Here is an 18,323-nt window from a genome sequence, read left to right as displayed (position 1 = left end):
TTTAATTTTTTTCTAGAGAAAAACAGTTTAGATGCATTCAGACTATTTTCTATTTTTTTCATTCACATGTTATTTTTTATGGAATGAAATCTATCGATATCTTCCTTTATGGTTTGGGTGATGTTTCAGGGTGATCAATCATCCCCATTTGCATGGAACTGTTCAGTTTTAGCACTGAAAGTCCCACATCCTGGGAAATTCCTCAGTCCCGGGCAAATCAGAACAGTTGGTCACCTTAGAAGCCATGGACTCTCATACTTCAAAAATTACCAATAGTCTCGCAACCAGTTCTCTCCTTTCATTCTCATCCCTCCTCTCTTGCTGAATTATTATCCAAAATACAAAAGAACAAACTCACAGACTGGTAGGAACCTACATCTTTAATCCTAACCCCCGTTACCTGCTTTGGATATCCAACACTCTAACCAAATGGGCTTAATTAAATATGATTCCCCAAACACCCCCACCCCAGGTGTCTCAGTCACTCTGTGCTGTTATAAATGACTATATACTGGGTGGCTTAGACAACAGAGATTTATTTCTCACTGTTCTAGAGGCCGGGAAGTCAGATCAGGGCGCCAGCATGGTCGGCTCTGGTAAGGGACCTCTTCCTAGTTTGCAGATGACCATTTTCTCGTTGTGTCCTCACATGGCAGAGAGGATAGAAAGCAAGCTCTCTCCTGTCTTTTCATGAAGACACTAATCCCGTTCATGAGGGATTCACCCTCATGGCCTAATTACTTTCCAGAGGCCACACCACCTAATGCCATCACACTGGGGACTGGGCTTCAACAAGTCAATTAGGGGAAAGGGGGGAGGCACAAGCGTCCAGTCCATAGTACCAGGCTCTCATATCTCAGGCCTCTGTTCCCGGTCTTCTCCTTCCCTGAATTTTCTCTCCCTTTGCAGCCTGCCTGCCTTCCATTCTTCCTTTCAGACCTTCCTTTGAAGCAACCTTGTCTAGGAAGGCTTTGCAACCTGAACTCTTCCTCCTTAGATATTTTTAGCTCTTTGAGCTCCTCTATTAATTATAACAAGGTAGTAAGTGACAGAACATCTGACACCAGATGGCTCAAACAAACGAAAAGCACCCTACCTTTGGAAAGTAGATCCACATTCAGGCATAGTCGGATTACAGGATCAGAGCATAGCCATCCAGATTCTGTATCTCTTCCTCCATCTCTCAACTCTAGGTTACCTCTCTCCTTGGGCAGCCCCTCCCCTCACAGCTGTAAGAACATCGGCAGCTTCTTGGGCTGCATTTTTTCAGGGTATGGGAAAAGAGGAGGAGTTACTATATCAACATCCCCAGAGGCTGAAAATGCCCCTGACTGGACCACTTTATTCCATCGCTGTGGTCAGGAGGTTGTGCAGGGCCATGAGGCTGCACAGGTGGTTGTTATGCATTGCATGACACCAAGAGGTGCCATTCACATAGTCTGCAACACAGCTACCGGACCGAGCACACCCTTTCACCTCTCTGGGTCTCAGTTTCATGAGTCAGATAAGAGTGACAAATCTGAGGTCTCCTTTAGTCCTACAGATCTACCATTCCACCATTCTGTGACCTCCTCTGTTGAAATAGTATTTTAGTGGTTTGGCTATCTTTCCATGAAGAGTTCTTAAACTCTCTTTTTATCTGTGTTCATCCCCTTCCAGAAAAACAAGTGGGTAGTAAGCTTTTTTAAAAAGAGGAAGCAGAGAAGCCCAAAGAAATTAAGATGTAAAAATAGTACATTGTGAAAATTCTCAGTTCCGTGTTACCACTGGTCATATCTATTTGGGTGGACAAGTTATAATGTGGTCGCCATTTGCTGAGTGTTTGTTACATGCTTGCTTCTAAATGTTCCTTGTGTGTTACATCTTCTAGTTTCTTCTGGTGACCCCCATGGACTAGATGGTACTGTACCTGTTGTTCCCATTTTATAGACAAAGAAAATAAGCCCTGGAAAGTTGCTCGGGGTGCATGTTCACTGAATGGTGGCATCTGGATTTGAACATATGTTTGCTGGGCTTCACATTTCTCTCTGACCCAACACACTGTGTCACTCCTTCGTCAGAGTCTCTGCTGGAGTTCATCGAGTCTCAACTGGGGGCTCTAGCCCAAGGGAGTGATGTACTTGCTGGTTCACAGGAACATGAGTGTTTTTAAAAGGAAGATTCAATTTTAATATAATTAATAATTATAAATAATAACAATTTTATATTTGGAAATTTTTATTTTCTGACAAAAGTATAGAAAGTAAAATTCAGTAAAATACTCTTGGCTGGTTGCAGTGGCTCACGCCTATAATCCCAGCCCTTTGGGAGGCCAAGATGGGTGGATCACGAGGTCAAGAGAGCGAGATCATCCTGGCCAACATGGTGAAACCCTGACTCTACTAAAAATACAAAAATTAGCTGGGTGTGGTGGCACACGCCTATAGTCCCAGCTACTCGAGAGGCTGAGGCAGGGGAATCGCTTGAACCTGAGAGGCAGAGGTTGCAGTGAGCCGAGATCGCACCACTGCACTCCAGCCTGGTGACAGAGCAAGACTCCATCTCAAAAAAAAAAAAAATACTCATGGCAAGTGGGGACACACAGACAAGAGAGATGCTTCTTCATGTATCAGAACCTTGGGTCAGGGATGACCTTTGAGACTTGTATGTCAATCTGAAGAAGATATTGTTTTTAAAAAGCTGAAAAGCACAGATCGATACAATAATGGACAGGTCTTATTTTAGTTAGTATCTGTTTCAATTCAGTCTCTACTTTGCTGCCCAGGGCTGTGTGTATGCCACTAACCTTTCCCAGGGAGTGCTGGTCAACCAGGAGAGCAGGTTGGATATTGTAGGGGAGCCCTGCCTCTCCAGGCAGCAGCAGGTAGGTCAAGACTCAGACAGCCTCTCTTCCAAGCCTGGCTTCCTGGATCTTTGTCCAACCCTAACGTGTGATGGGAGGTACACAATGCAAAAATAACCAAAGAGACCTAACTGGGTTGCTGCTGAAAACAAGGGCTTTTTCATATGAAAATGTCACATTAAGGAAAGAATACCATGCAAGCTGATAGACGACTGTTCCGCAGGAAGGTGGAACCAAGGTGGTCCCTGCTTGTCCATGCATGGGGCACCATCTCTTGGTGTTGCTAGAGTAATGAATAAATGTTCTTGTATTCCAGTGAGTTTCCTAGTGGATAGTTCACTGACCTGTTTATTTGCAGGCCTAGATTCTTCTGTGTAAAAATGGAGACTTCATTTTGCCCTTGGCTTGAACTGGTGCTCAATACCCACAAGTCCTACATGATTCTGTCTACAAACTCGGTGGTGGTTGTTGGTGCAGTCCACCAAGTGTTTTTAGTACTCCACCTGGAACATGGAAAGATTATACTTCCTCCCCCCTTGAAGTTGGGTGTGGCCACATCATTTGCATTGGTGAGCGAAGGTGAATGGAACTGAGGTGTGTCACTGCCAGACAGGAGCTAGTGCAAGATTCATTCATCTTGCTCATTCTGGCAAAGCAACCAGCAACAATGGAGGCAGGGAAGCTCCATCAGCTTGAGTGACTCTGAGTGATATCTTGACATCACTCTGAGTGACTCTGACAAGCACAGCCCCCTTGTGGACTCCTAACGGACATGCAGCATGAGAAATAAATCTTTGTTCCTTTAAGCCACTATAATATTGGGATTATCTGTTACTGATACATAATCTAGTCAATGCTAACTGACACAAACTCCTGCTCCCTCCAAGAATGGTACCACCCCATACCTCAGTAATTAATAATCCACTGTTTTCCTCTAATTCATCACTATTTCATGCATTTTAGGTTTGTGCCTACAACTGAACTGTTTGAAACCAAGCCTCACATGTTATGCTTCCATATCCTTCACAATAGTAGAGTGTAATGGCTAAGTGCACTGGGTTTAGAGTCTAGCAGAACTGGGTCCAAATCCCAGACCTATTCAGTGTGACCTTGGCCAAGTGATTTAACCTAGAGGAGCCTCGGTTTCCTTATTCCTAAAATGGGGATAACAAGGCAGGCATCCTAGGATTGCCAGGAGCTTGGGATTTATTAGATCCCTGGGACTTAGCAAGAAGCCTGACGCAAAGTACGAGCCTAATGGTTTAACTTCAACAGTGCTGAACACACATGAGGTGCTGACTTGCTGTGTGATTTGTGCCTCCTTTTGATGAGCAGAGTCTTCCAACTTTGGGCCCACAACCATAGCAACTTATAAGTCCCCCCTTAGAACTAATAAGCCCTCAGATATTTGGAGACAGCTCTCATGAGTACCATTCAGACATATTCTTGTAAAATAACATCATCAATCAAAACCACAATGAGATACCACTTCATATCTACTAGGATGGCCACAATGAAAAAGACAGACAATAACAGGTGTTAGCGAGGATATGGAGAAAGTTGAACCCTCATACACTGCTGGGAGAATGTAAAATCATGCAGAAGTTTTGACAAACATTCTGGCAGTTCCTTCAGCAGTTAAGCTTAGAGTTATCATATGATATAGTTTGGATGTTTGTTCCTTGCAAATCTCATGTTGAAATTTGATCCTGGTGTTGGAGGTGGGGCCTGGTGGGAGGCGTTTGGGTCATGGGGGCGGATCCCTCATGAATTGCTTGGTACCCTCCCCATGGTAATGGGCAAGTTCTCACTCTATTAGTTAAGGCAAGATCTGATTGCTAAAAAACAGCCTGGCACCTCCTCGTCTCTCCTGCTCACTGTCTCACCATGTGACATACCTGCTCCACCTCCACCTTCTGCCATGAGTAAAAGCTTCCTGAGGCCTCACCAGAAGCTGAGCAGATGCCAGTGCTATGCTTGTATAGGCTGCAGAACTGTGGGCCAAATAAACCTCTTTTCTTTATAAATTACCCAGCCTCAGGTATTTCTTTATAGCAATGCAAAACAGATTAACATACCATATAGTATAGCCCAGCACTTCCACTCCTAAGTATGTACCCAAGAGAAATGAAAACGTTTCCACACAAAAACTCACATATGAAAGTTCATGGAAGAATTATCCGTAATAGCCAAACAGAAAAAAAAACAACTCAAATGTCCATCAACTGATGAATGGTTAAACAAAATGTGATATATCCATGCAATGGAATATTATTTGGCCATAAAAAGAATAACACAAGCTAGAATACGGATGAATCTTGAAAACATTATGCTAAGTGAAAGAAGCCAGAAACAAATGTTCCCATGTTGCATGACTCCATTTATATGAAACGTCCAGAATAGGCAGGTCCACAGAGACAGAAGGTTGTTTGCTGGGGGCTAGTGCTGTGGGATCAGGAATTTGGGAGTAATGGCTAAAGGGTGTGGGGTTTCTTTATGGGGTAATGAAAATGTTCTGGAATTCGTGGTGATAGTTACAGAACTCCATGGATATACTTTTAAAAACCCCTCTGATTCGTACATTTTTAAAAGATGGTTTTATGGTATGTGAATTATATCTCAATTAAAAAATATATATCCTCTTCAACAAAAGCACAGGTGGGTACCTGTCCGCACGGAAAACTTTTCTTAGGGCAGGACATTAAGACATTCATGCAGCATGTGTCTTTAGAAACTTACAACAAAAGCTGGCAATGAGTTCTGCCCTCACCTGTGAAAGGTAAACATCCTTTCTCCAGAAGAGCCTGCTAGCCAGGAAGGGCAGCTTGGAGCCTCTCACAAAAAGTCTGCAAGGAGCAGCCCAGTCCTGACTTCTCTGGGCACCTGGGAGTTGGATTCAGCATTCTGTGCAAACACACACACTTGGCCAGAAAGTCCTGAAGCCAGTTTCTTGTATGGGCAACAGAGGAAGGTGGGAGGAGTGCTGGAAGTGAGGGGGCTGAAGGAGGACACAGCCAAATAAGATGAGACTTAGCTACACTGAGGTTGTCCCTGTAAGTCAATGGTGACCACTCTAAGGATAAGCCAGTAAGTCAGTGGCCAGCTTTCCCACTCTGCATATTTCTCTTACATTCCAGGTGACATCACCTGGGGTAGCAGACAACACCAGTTGCCAGTAGTTCTCAAAGAATGGTCCCTGGTCACTGGCATCACTGGGAAACTGGTGAGGGAGGAAACTGAGAGGAGGAGCAAAATCTCAGTTTGAACAAGCCCTCCAGGTAACTCCAGTGCACGCAAAGTTTGAAAACCACTGGCCTGAGGTGGGCAGATCACTTGAGGTCAGGAGTTTGAGACCAGCCTGGCCAATATGGTGAAACCCCATCTCTACTAAAAATACCAAATAGCTGAGCATGATGGCTGTAATCCCAGCTACTCATGGGCTGAGGCAGGAGAATCGCTTGAACACAGGAGGCGGAGGTTGCAGTGAGCTGAGATCATGCCACTGCACCCCAGCCCAGGTGACAGAGCTAGGCTCCATGGCAAATAAAGAAAAAAATAAAAACACTGGCTTACACTCTGGCCGTGGTCACCTCTCTTCCTCATTATCAGAACCCTGGCTTTGCTTGGGAAAGTGGGAATCAGGGTCACATGCTCAGGACAGAAAAGAGACCGACAGGACTCAGGGCCACTGAGAGCACAGAGCTGCTGCACCTGCCCTGACCCACACACCTCTAGTCTAGGCTTGTGCGGTTGGGAAAGTTAAACCCCTAATTTGCTGAAGCTGCTGTTTTCAGATTCCTGCTATTTACAACTGAATCCATTCTCTACCAGTGAACCTGGGGACAGGAAGTTCTGAAAACACCAGGTTTGTCCTGGTTGGAGAAGTGTGGGATTTTTCTCTTGCAGGAACCAAGCACATGGGCTGTCGTACAGGCGAGGGGCCAGGGTTCAGAGCTAGATTTCTGGTTTCAGTTTCTCTGCAGGGCTGGGGCAGGCCAGCTGGGCCAGGCCATGGGTGAAGTGGGCGGGCTCTGACCGGAGTGCCAGGGGTGCCATCCTGGGTGCCCATGCCCTGCCCCCCTGCTTCAGCCTTAGCTGCTTTATCCCAGGACCTGGCAGTTGACAACTCTCCCATGACAAAAAGTCTGGGCCTGGGTGGCTCCAGGGTCAGTTCAGTGACTCAATAACATCAAGCACGCTGGCTTTTTATTTTTATTTTTGTATTTTTTTGAGATGGAGTTTCGCTCTTGTTGCCCAGGCTGTAGTGCAATGGCGCAGTCTCGGCTCATGCAAACTCCACCTCCTGGATTCAAGCAATTCTCCTGCCTCAGCCTCTCGAGTAGCTAGGATTATAGGCGTGCACCACTATGCCCAGCTAATTTTGTATTTTTAGTAGAGACAGGGTTTCACCATGTTGGTCAGGCTGGTCTTGGACTCCTGACCTCAGGTGATGTGCTTGCCTTGGCCTCCGAAAGTGCTGGGATTACCGGCGTGAGCCACCACACCCAGCCCCTGGCTTTTTTTTTTAATTCATTAATTAATTCAATAAAGATTTGTTGAATACCTATTAGATGCCAGGTGCTGCTCTAGGTGTCGGGGAATGGACCAGGGTGCTGCTCTCTGGAAGTTCACATTTGTGCATGTGTGAGAGTGAGTGCAGGTGAGCATGTGAGTGAGAGAGTGTGTGTGCATGTATCAGGGAGCATGAGTGCATATGAGTGTGAGAGTTTGTGTGAGTGTGAGTGCATGTGAGTATGAGGAAGTGTAAGAGTGTGTGTGTGGGAATAAACAAGTCCTTAAAGTGTAAAGTGCTAATATGCACTCTGAAAAACAATAAGGCAGGAAAAGGGAATAGAATGATTAAGAAGGGGGTGCATTAGAAAGACAGTGGTCAGAGAATGCCTCTCCAAGGTGGTGACATTTACACAGGGAGCTGAAGCAAGTGGGTGAACAGGCCAGGTGTGGGCTGAGATCACTCCAGGCTGAGAGCATCCCAGGTGAAGCAGAACAGCCAGGGCAGAGGCCATGAGGCTGGAGCGTGCTGGAAACATTCAAGGATCAACAAGGAAGCCAGAGGTTGGCTTGGAGGGAGGGAGGGGGAGAGTAAAAGGATGAGATCAAAGAGGCAGTGGGGAGTCAGATCACATGGGGCTTTATGGATTTGGAATTTTATTCGTGGAGAGGGAGGGAGTCATCAGTGGGTTTTGAGGAGAGGAGCAATGAGTTCTGACTTCCGAACAGAGTCATCCTCACTACTGTGCACAGAACAGCCTGAGGGACGCCCACCATCCTCTGCTCCGCCATCCTCGTGTTTTCACTTTACCTTTAGACTTCTGTCCTCCAGGTCACAGGATGGTTGCCATGGCTCCAAATGTGACACGTACACCTCACTCACGTCCAGGCTGCTGAGATCCGCAGATAAAACCAGATCACACCACAGATTTATGTTACTGTGAATTCACTGACCCCAGCCTCACTCGGCTCTCAACATTGCCTAGAAAACCTCCTCTATTTCCCCGGCAAGATTGTTCCCTTTCTCCACAGCAGCTATTTCCAATTACCATCATTTTCTTCAAACCTACAATACCACTACTCTCCTCTCAGTAGATGGTCAAGCTCTTATTTCGCAGAAAAAAACAGAAACCATTAGGTGGAAATCCCCTCAGCTGCCACCAAACCTATCAGGAGGATCTTGTCGGCATCTGCCTCATCGCTCCTGCTTCCTCCGTGAGAGGCAGCCCTCGCAGGTGTAGAGGCAGTCCGTCCTGGGCTTCCCCCAAACCACCCCCTCTAGCACATTCTCAGGGATGCATCCTATTGCTCACCTCCTCTTTCCCTCCTGTGTTTTCAACATCTCCCTTCTCTACTGGCTTCTTCCCATCTTTTCCCCAGTCTTAAAAAGAAATAAACAAACAAATGCTAAGTTAGAGACACCAAGCACAAAAGGTCACACACTGTAGGATTCCATTTATTTTTTATTTTCAATATTTATTTTTTTGAATTTTAGTAGAGACAAGGTCTCGCTTGAACTGAGGTTAAGTGATCCTCCCGCCTCAACCTCCCTACGTGCTGGGACTACAGGTGTGACCCACCACACCTGGCCAGGATTCCATTTATATGAAATATTCAGTACAGGTAAATCCATAAAGACAGCAGATTAGTGGTTGCCTGGGGCTGAGGGGAGGGGGATGGGAAGTGACTGCTTATTGTGTATGGAATCTTTTTTGCAGATGATGAAATGTTTTGGAACCAGAGAGAAGCGATGGCTGCACAACACTGTGAATGTACTCAATGCCACTGTACGCTTTAAAATGGCTAATTTTGACTGGGTGCGGTAGCTGGCGCCTGTAATCCCAGCACTTTGGGAGGCCGAGGCAGGCTGATCACTTGAGGTCAGGAGTCTGAGACCAGCCTGGCCAACATGGCAAAACCCCATCTTTACTATACATACAAAAATTACCCGAGTGTGGTGGCAGGCGCCTGTAATCCCAGCTACTCAGGAGGCTGAGGCAGAAGAATCGCTTAAACCTGGGAGGCAGAGGTTGCAGTGAGCAGGGATCAAGCAGGGGCTGCACTCCAGCCTGGGTGACAGAGTAAGACTCTGTCAAATAACATAACATAACATAACATAACATAACATAACATAACATAACATAAAATATTTAATTTTATGTTATGTGAATTTCACCTCAATAATAATAAGAAACAGACTCACAATTTCATATTGTCTTCAGACACCTCAAACCTAATATGCTTAAAATTCAGCTCACCAACTGGCTCCTCACTCCCTATTTCAGTCAGTGGTGTCAGGTCCACGATGTGTGGCCATACAGGTTGTAGCCTTCACAGAGGCCTCTAGCCAGGAGGAGTGTGGGAGACAGAATCCAGCCTATGCCACTCATAGGATGTCACCTTGGCAATAGCTACTCCTGCTCAGCAGGCCCTGTTTCTAACTCTCACAAAGGTACCTTAAGGGCTGGAAGTGGACTGGAAATAGAATTGCATGGCCCACCATTGTCGTGCGAGGCAGACACCTGAGCTTCATTCTTGACTTTTCTTTGAGCACACAGAACCATCACCCACACCATCCAGTCAGTTACTAAGTCTTGTCAATTCTTCTTTCTGTCCTCCTCCCTCCAATGCCACCAACCTGACTGGGCCACCATTATCTCTCACCTGCAAAGGTGGAGAACATAGATTTCCCATCCCTGTGCTTCTAGAGCTAACACGGCCAACTCACCTGGGGCGAGAGGTGTCCATGTTCCTCCATTAGGTGGAGCTCAGCAATGGAAAGACCATGATAAGTGCCGGGGACTCAGCCTCTTCTTCCCCTCCTCATCCTGGCCAGAGGAAGGCAGTGATTCTCCAGAGAAGACCCAGATGGATGCCTGGGTGGCTGCCCAAGGCCTAGACTGGAGGGAACCATTGGGCAGGGAGTGACTGGAAACCCATTTGGCCCTCACGACAAAGGCACATTTGCTAACTGCTTATTCAGGAATAAAGGTGAGGTTTGACTTCCAGGAGGAGGCCACCTGTGTCTATTTCTCAAACTGTTTTCACAGTGAGAATGAAAACCAAAAATAATAATAATAACAGTAATAATAAAGGGAGCCTGGATTACTAGTCTAGACTTTTTAAAAGGTTTTCTTTCCCATGTTCTACATAATAGCCAAAGTGATCCTTCTGAGATGCAAATCCAATCATTCTGTTTCCCCTGAACAAAACCATATCCTGGCATCTCATTGCCCTCATGATAAAATGCAACTCTTTAACAGGGCCTGAAGTACCCTTGGTGATCTGGTCCATGTTTAGCTCTCCAGACTCAATTCTCACCACTTCCTTCCTTGCCCTCTCTGCTTGTTGGGCAGCCATGGAATTGCACCATCGAGGTCTCCGGCTGCAGGGAGCAGTCAAGTGACAGCCACAGTTCCCGCCCTTCAGGATCCCTCACTGCATCCCTCCAAAGCCCCATGTCCCCTGAGCTAATTCCAGCCAAAGGCTGAGCATAACACGGCACTAGCTTCTGCCTGATGGGGAATTCCTCTGAGGGCCAGCTTTGGCTCAGGGACTCCCCATCTGCCTGGCCAAAACCTTCTTAGAACCACGCTGCAGTCTGAGACTTTCCTCTCCAATCATCCTTCCTGCCCTGGCTCCTTCCATGGGGTCAGACCCATATCATGATTCAGAAGCTCCAGCAGAAAGCTCTTCCTTTCACTGCCTGCTCCTCCTGCTCTGTTAATGAACACGCCTGTCATACAGAACTACCTCCCATCATGTTCTGCTCTCCTCCCCTGGTTTTGTACATGCTGCTCCCTCTGCCTGGAAGATTCTCTCTTCTCTCCCTGACACTTTCCCTGGTCAATCTCTATGCATCCTACAGGATCTAGCTTAGTGGTCACTTCGTTCACCCGAGACAGGCATTGATGGCTCACCGTGGCCCAGGCATTGTTCTGGGAGTGCACTGGGGACGCAGTAAGGAATACAAAATAGGTAAAGCCCCTGCTTTCACCAAGCTTACTTTGTGGTGGGTTAATGGTCAATAAACATATTTTTCAAAACAGATCCACAATCCGCTGGTAGAAAAGATCAGTACTATAAAGAGAATAAAGCAGCATGAGGGCATGGAATGGAATGATAAAGGCGGCGGGGTGGGTGGGGATTGTTTTAGACAGAAAGATTGGAGAAGGCTCCTTGTGGAGGTGATGCCTGAGCAGAGTCCTGAATAACATGAATGAGTGAGTCATGGAGCCATCTGGGGGAAGCTCTTTCCAGGCCAGGGGAAGGCATCCAGACAGCAGAGGGCAGCTGCAGGGGCCTGCCGCCCATGGCTCTGGGGTGGGGGCCCCTCCTGTGGGCTCCTGCAGCCACTCTTGCTTCCCTAGCAGAGGGCACATGTACTAGTTAAGGGAAACTGGTTGACTGGTCTGCCTCTCCTTCAGACAGCAACCCGGTGAGGACAGGACACTTGCTTGTCAGCCTAACTGGTTAGTACCCTATCCTCTGAGCCTTGCACAGCTCTCGACATGCAGTAAGTTCTGATGGCTGAATGCATAATTACAATAATAGCTGTCCGTTCATGGAGCACTTACGGTGTGCCTGGCTCTGTGCTGAAGGTTTCACTCATACTTTCTCACTTAGTATTCCTAACAGCAAAGTACGTAGCATTATCATCCCCAGGTATACGGCCACAATAGGCTATTCACACTTTCTCTGCCAGGCCCAAGGAAACAGGCACAGAGAATTTAAATCACGTATCATGGCTCTACAGCTGAAAAGTGTATTTCAAAATGTATAAAGGCTGGGTGTGGTGGCTCACACCTATAATCCCAGCACTTTGGGAGTCTGAGGTGGGAGGCTTGCTAGAGGCCAGGAATTCAAGACCAGCCTGGGCAAGATAATGAGACTCTGTCTTTACAAAAAAAAAAAAAAAAGAAAAATTAATTAGCTGGGCGTGGTGGTACACGCCTGTGGTCCCAGCCACTCAGGAGGCTGAGAGAGGAGGATCACTTGGGCCCAGGAGTTTGAGGCTGCAGTGAGCTTTGATCACACTCAGAGGCGTGAGGTGCCCCCAGCATGGTATGATTTAGAGGGTGGAATTCTAACAGAAGGCTCCTAGCATTTTAGTGTCAGAAGGGACATTTAGAAGATCCCACCCCATCCGCTGCACACAGGGACACTGAGTCAGAAGGCTGAGGTGACTCTGAGGCTGCCTTACTGTTGGCTCAAGCTTAAACTTGACAACAAGGATTACAAAAGCCATTTGATCAGAGGCCTGGCACTGCTTAACTGAAATGAGAAAACATGTTGCCGTAAGGATGATTATGTAAAGAGGGGATGCGGTTCACAGACTGGCCTTGCTCGTGTCTGCTGGAGCCCTGCCACAGTGACTCCAGCATCCTGCCCACACTGGCAAGCCCCGGCAGCCTTGGCCTGCTCTTTGCCTTAGCGTTGCCATGCTGCTTGCTTCAATGCCAACTGGCCCCATGTGCCGGCCACTCCCTGCCACTTTGGCAGTTCCTCTGGTGCTCCTGGCAGTGCCAGGCATTATGCCATGGTTCAGGCTTTCCCCACCCCTGGAGCAAAAGAAATGTGCAAAAGGCCCATCGTTCTTACCATGGGAGAGGATGCATTCAGCCCCATCATTTTAGAGCAGTGAAAACTGAGTCCCGGAGGGATGACGTGACTTGCCCAAGGTTCCAAAGCTGGTTGGGGACAGAGCCTAAGCAAGACTCCTGTTCATGGTTTCTTCCTCCTTTGGGGCCTCTGCCTCCTCTCTGGCTCTCCTCTCTAGTGATCCCCATGCTGCTTCCCTCTCTAGACCGGAAAGCTGTCTTCCTGTCCTCGCCCAAGGCCCCAGCATTAGTCCCAGCCGCCATCCCTCATGCCCCATCACCTCCTCTCTCAGCCTCTGCTCTGCTCTGCTCTTGCCCCTCCAATCCATTCTCAAAAAAATAAGCCAGGTCACATTACTTCCCTACCAAAAGCCCCTGATCACTCCCCCTCACCCAGAGGAGGGATCCTTGGCATGGCATTCTGTTCCTCCCCAGCCCAGTCCCAACTGACCTCTGCAGGTTCATTCCTAAGGCGTCCCTACACACCCCTGACATTCCAGCCACACTACTCAACTACCCCATAGGCTGCTGCGAGAATTAAATAACATCTGATAAGCCGACAGCACCTGGAGTGTAGTAAGAGCTGTCACCTGTGTGGGCTGGGCACTTCTCCACCAGACTAAATTCTAGAGCCCACCTGAGCTGGCTAGTGGGCGAGCACTGCTCTGCTCTCTGAGCCAGGACACATGTCCTTAGCTGTGACCCTGGCCAGACCCTCACCTCCCCGGGTCCAGGTTACATGCCCCAAGAAAAAAGGTACAATGAAGAACCCCTCTGCTGTCCACGATTTCTCAGGAACTTTTTCGGTTTTTGAGAAAAAAATCTGAAGTGGTTCCTATGAAATGGCCACATGGTTTATTATTAGTTCCTGGCCCTCAAGAGCAGCGGGGAGCTACTGTCCCCCTTGGGTCCCTACCGTCATAGCTGCAGGTCTCAACTTGGGGCTGGGGAAAGACACCCGGAATATTCCCCATGGGGCACAGGGGTGGAACGGGCCGTAGGTGCTCTTTGTGTTCTAGCTACTCATTCGCACAGGAGGCACTTGCAGCCTTACAGGCTAAGGCATAAGAGCCCAACTTCATGAATGCATCGTATCACATCCAGAGGTGAGCTGTGGGCAGTGAGCGGTCCCAGTCGCAGCCTCCATGATGAAGGTAGATTCCCACCTGCTCTGAAAACCTGGCAGCTGTTGGCTCATGAGGTTACCCACCTGTCCATCTGTCTATCCATCCAATCATCCATCCATTTCTCCAGGGGACATTAACTTTGCCTCTTTCCCATGTTTATTTTCTGAACAAAACCCATGGGGAGAATAAAGAAGATCAGAAAAGCAAACCAGCTCTCCAAAACTCACTTTGATTTTTCCTTTCCCCCTCCCTCTTTCCTTTTTTCCTTTCTTATACCTGGGGTACATATCGGGTGTCGTGCAAGATAAGTTACAAATAAGGATGAATTCAATTATCTCTCCTTTGTTATAGTTAATTTAGTTTCTGAAATATTTCAAACGAATGGACAAGTATGGAGAATAACATAAGAGTCATAAAAGACCCATTGTCCACTCCAATGAACATTAACTTTTCACCATATTTGCTTTGAGGTTTTTGTTTTCTTAGGAAACAAAATGCCATGGGTCCAGTTGAAGTTGCCTTCCTCAACATCACTCCACCTCCTTTCTCTACGAGCTCTTCCCATCCAGTGTGCCGTCTTCCAGCAGGCTTTAGGCTTTTTACTAGGCCCCTAGGTTTAGACCCCATAAACAATACATAGGATACCCCATAAACAACACAACATATTGTTTATGGGAGTTTTGGATTTCGGATTTTATGGGCATAATATCATACTGTGTGTCTCCTTTTGCGACTTGCTTTCTAATTTTATTGGATTATTTAAAGTTGCATGTGTAATACATGCTGGTTATAACAAGTTCAAGCAACTCAGAGATAGAGTAAGGAAAAGTTAATCATCTCCATCTGCCTGACTCTAATCCCACTGCCCCAGGTAACCACTGCTAACAGTTTAACAAACGTCTTTCTGCACATTTTCTGCTGCTCACACAAACATACACAGAGGCTTCATCATAAAAGCTCATGAAATGCTGAAGAAAGAGCCAGGGAAAGTTCAGGACAGGCCAGAGAGCATTTAGGACCGGCAACATGAACAGACACGGCTCTCTGATGCTACAGTAGTGAGAGGCAGCAGAGGAAGACGTGCAACTTCCCCTGCCGTTAACCCACATCCTGCTGGGTTTCCCCACTCACACCCCCCACGTGACAGGCCCAGTGGTCTCAGAGGTGTCCAGGGCCAGTGGTAAGCAGTGTCCTTTCTAATAAATGTCCTTGGACCTGGCAAATGGGGAGGGTCCAGGCCGTCACTCGCCGGCTAGGTGACTGTGGCAAGTCTCTGTAGTAAAGGGGCCACAAGACCTCTGAAGTCCTTCCTGATTGATGATTGTCAATCAGATTGCTCTGGCAGAGAGATGAGCTGCTGCTGGGTCCGAGATGCGGAAGAGCCTTTGGGAAGCTAGACTGTTGTAGCTCACACTCTGGCTTTAGTTGTGCCTGAGAAGGGATTCACAGATGATATGTGTTTTCTGACTGCTCCATGAACCAGGAATGAGTACACTGGATGCCAAGCAAGTTTCCAAGTGTTGGATTTTGTTTGTTTGTTTTCTTCTCTTTTTACTTTTTAAAAGTGTAATAGGACCAGACATGTTAAGCTCAGAGATGGACTGGAATGTTTTTTTGCCCTTGCCAAAAGAAACAAAAGAATCAATCATTAGAGCTTAAGTTCTGTTTTGTTTTGTTTTGTTTTTCTTAATTAGTTTCATGTCACTGCAAAGCAGTAAGAGAAACTGAATGCAAGACTTTGGTCAGCTTCATCTGGGTGGTCTGTTCACTTGTTGACCCTTGAGGCTGTAATAGCTTGGAGAGGAGCATAAACCTTGCTGGGACTTATAAATTGAGATTTGACATGATTTCTAAAGATCTCTCCAGTTGTTAAATTCTGCAATTCTTTGTGTTTTTTTTGCACATGTATTCATTCAATAAACTTTTTTTGAGTGCCCAGTATGTGTCAATCATTGTCCTAATAGTTGGGGATATCAGTGAAAAACCAGACAAACCCCCACCCTCATGGAATGAAGAACTCCTTACACACAATCTCAAACACAAGGACTTCCACTCTTCATCAATATTCCAATAATTCAGTCATGCACCTTTCAGAGTGTATGGATCCCCATAACACCCTCATGACAATGGGTAGGACAGGTATTCCTAGTCCCCTTTTCCAAATGGGCAGACCAAGAATGACTACATGTAGGAATGGAACCTCAGAATGAATGATATTGTAGTCTCGAAGGAGACACAGCAGAGGTGGAATGCCCCAGATCTCACTTCCTGGAGCCTCAGTCCAGCTCATCTCACAGAATGGGAAAATCTGCTGTGCACGTCTTCTGATTTCATGCCAAGGAGAAGCTTAAGTTTCCAGATCTGATTCAAAAAGCCAGTGGTGAATTCTGAAACATGATACTGGGGTAAGAGAGGCTAGGATTCCCGACTCCTTGAGCAAATGAAGCTCCCTACCCTGCTTCATTTGTCCATAATGTTTAAAACCCCATTTGGCATCCTTAAAGTTGAAAATAGCTCTCTCATGCTTCATTTTTCCCTTTCTTTCCTTTTCCCTGGCCTGGTATTGGCCCCAACAGCAGCAGTCTACAGCCCCTGTGCAGGCTGGGGCACTGACCCCTCCTCAGGCCCCAGTAGAGGGGCAGGTGGCCATTCAATCTCTTCCATTAATGCCTTCCAATACCAGCCCAGGGATTCCCTAAATTGCCCAATGGGGCCTTTCCAGGGCCCTTAATAACTTGCCCACAGCCCTGGATCCCCTAGCTCTGGGCTCCTGGCCAATATTCTCCAAACTCTTTTCATGAGCAATGAAAGGGTTCTTTAGTGTTGCAGTCAAATGCAGGGTCTTTTCTCCCTTTTTCTTGGAGGGCTGTGAACCCTTTTCAGGCTGCTGCTGTCTCCCCAGCATGGCCCATCTATCAGAGAGTTCAGATCCCGAGTGTGTGCCCGCTGGGTGAAAAGGTGGCTTCTGTGGTAACTGGGGAGTTTGGAGCTCCCAACAAACTCTCAGGCAGCCTCAAGTTGGCAGCACAGACATAATAAATTATCTGAACCGAATCTGCTCCTAAAAATATGCTGCATAGAACATTTTAGTGTGTTCATGAAGATCATGGCAAAAAAAAAAAAAAAAAAGAAAGAAAGAAAGAAAAAGAAAACTTTAGGATAACAAGCATCTATATTTCATTAAAATAGAGAAAAGGGGTGGGGTGTGGTGGCTCATACCTAGCCCATTAAACCCAGCACTTTGGGAGGCCAAGGTGGAAGAACTGCTTGAGAACAGGAGTTTGAGACCAGCCTGGACAACATATATTTGTATAAATTAAAATTTTAAAAAATAAAAAATGAAAAATAAATAAAATGGAGAAAATGATAATACATTGCCAACCTATCCAAACACTCCAATCAATATCCTCTTAATCACTAAAACACTCAAAACATTTATGTAAACATCCACCAAGGAGCTCTGAACAATAGAAATCAGTGTTTCCCAGAGTATGAACCTGAACCAGCAGCATCAGCATCACTTGGGAACTTGTAAAAAACTCAGATTATCAAGGGTGGGTATGGTGGCTCACACTTGTAATCCCAGCACTTTGGGAGGCCAAGGCAGGGGGATCATTTGAGCTCAGGAGTTCGAGATCAGCCTGGGCAACATGGTGAAATTTCATCTTTACAAAAAGTACAAAAAAATTAGCCAGGCATGGTGGCACATGCCTGTGGTCCCAGCTACTCGGGAGGCTGAGGTGGGAAGATGGGTGGAGCTGGAACCTGGGAGGCAGAGGTTGCAGTGAACCAAGATCTCACCACTGCACTCCAGCATGGGCAATGGAGCCAGAACTTTTCTCAAAAAAAAAAAAAAAAAAAAAAAAAAAAGCAAATTCTCAGACCCCATTCTAAACCTACTAAAGCAGGGGTTTACTCTGAGATGGGGTCCAGCAATCTGAGTTTTAGCAAAACCTCCAAGAGATTCTGATGCTTGCTGAGGTCTAAGAACCACTGATATGAAACACTGAACAATTACCTAATTATTTAACATTGGGTGAAGTCATCAGTGGGTACCTTTGTGTTCAAGACACTTTCATATTGGATTGAGTTATGAGATATGAACTACATTTTACTTCTTCATCACAAAAATATAAAAATAGTGACATCACTTATTAAGAATCCACAGTGAATGCATAGAGTGCACAGAAAGAATTGCACGTACACAGGACATGTGCATGCCTATGTTCATATCACATATGA

General features: G+C 46.5%; 1 protein-coding gene across 16 annotated transcripts in view; it reads right to left on the bottom strand.

The window, feature by feature from the left end:
* Positions 1-8,437, bottom strand: part of LOC134807896 (uncharacterized) — a 57,255-nt gene extending 48,818 nt beyond the window's left edge. For 9 of the 16 annotated variants that reach the window (XR_010149428.1, XR_010149426.1, XR_010149435.1 and 6 more), the window contains exon 1: positions 1,097-1,403. Coding sequence is in view for 6 of the 16 variants with exons in the window: in XM_063789769.1 (XP_063645839.1) it covers positions 1,097-1,125 (29 nt within the window). In the remaining 10 variants the exon portion in view is untranslated. Of the gene's footprint in view, positions 1-1,096; positions 1,670-8,165 lie in introns of those variants that run through there. The other 7 variants (XR_010149429.1, XR_010149427.1, XR_010149432.1 and 4 more) reach the window with 5 other exon arrangements.
* Positions 8,438-18,323: the final 9,886 nt, after the last annotated feature.

This window comes from Pan troglodytes, chromosome 12, assembly GCF_028858775.2.
Source record: "Pan troglodytes isolate AG18354 chromosome 12, NHGRI_mPanTro3-v2.0_pri, whole genome shotgun sequence".
Lineage (NCBI taxonomy): Eukaryota > Metazoa > Chordata > Mammalia > Primates > Hominidae > Pan > Pan troglodytes.
The sequence above is the reverse complement of the archived record's forward strand: the minus strand, read 5'-3'. Positions and strand labels throughout refer to the sequence as shown.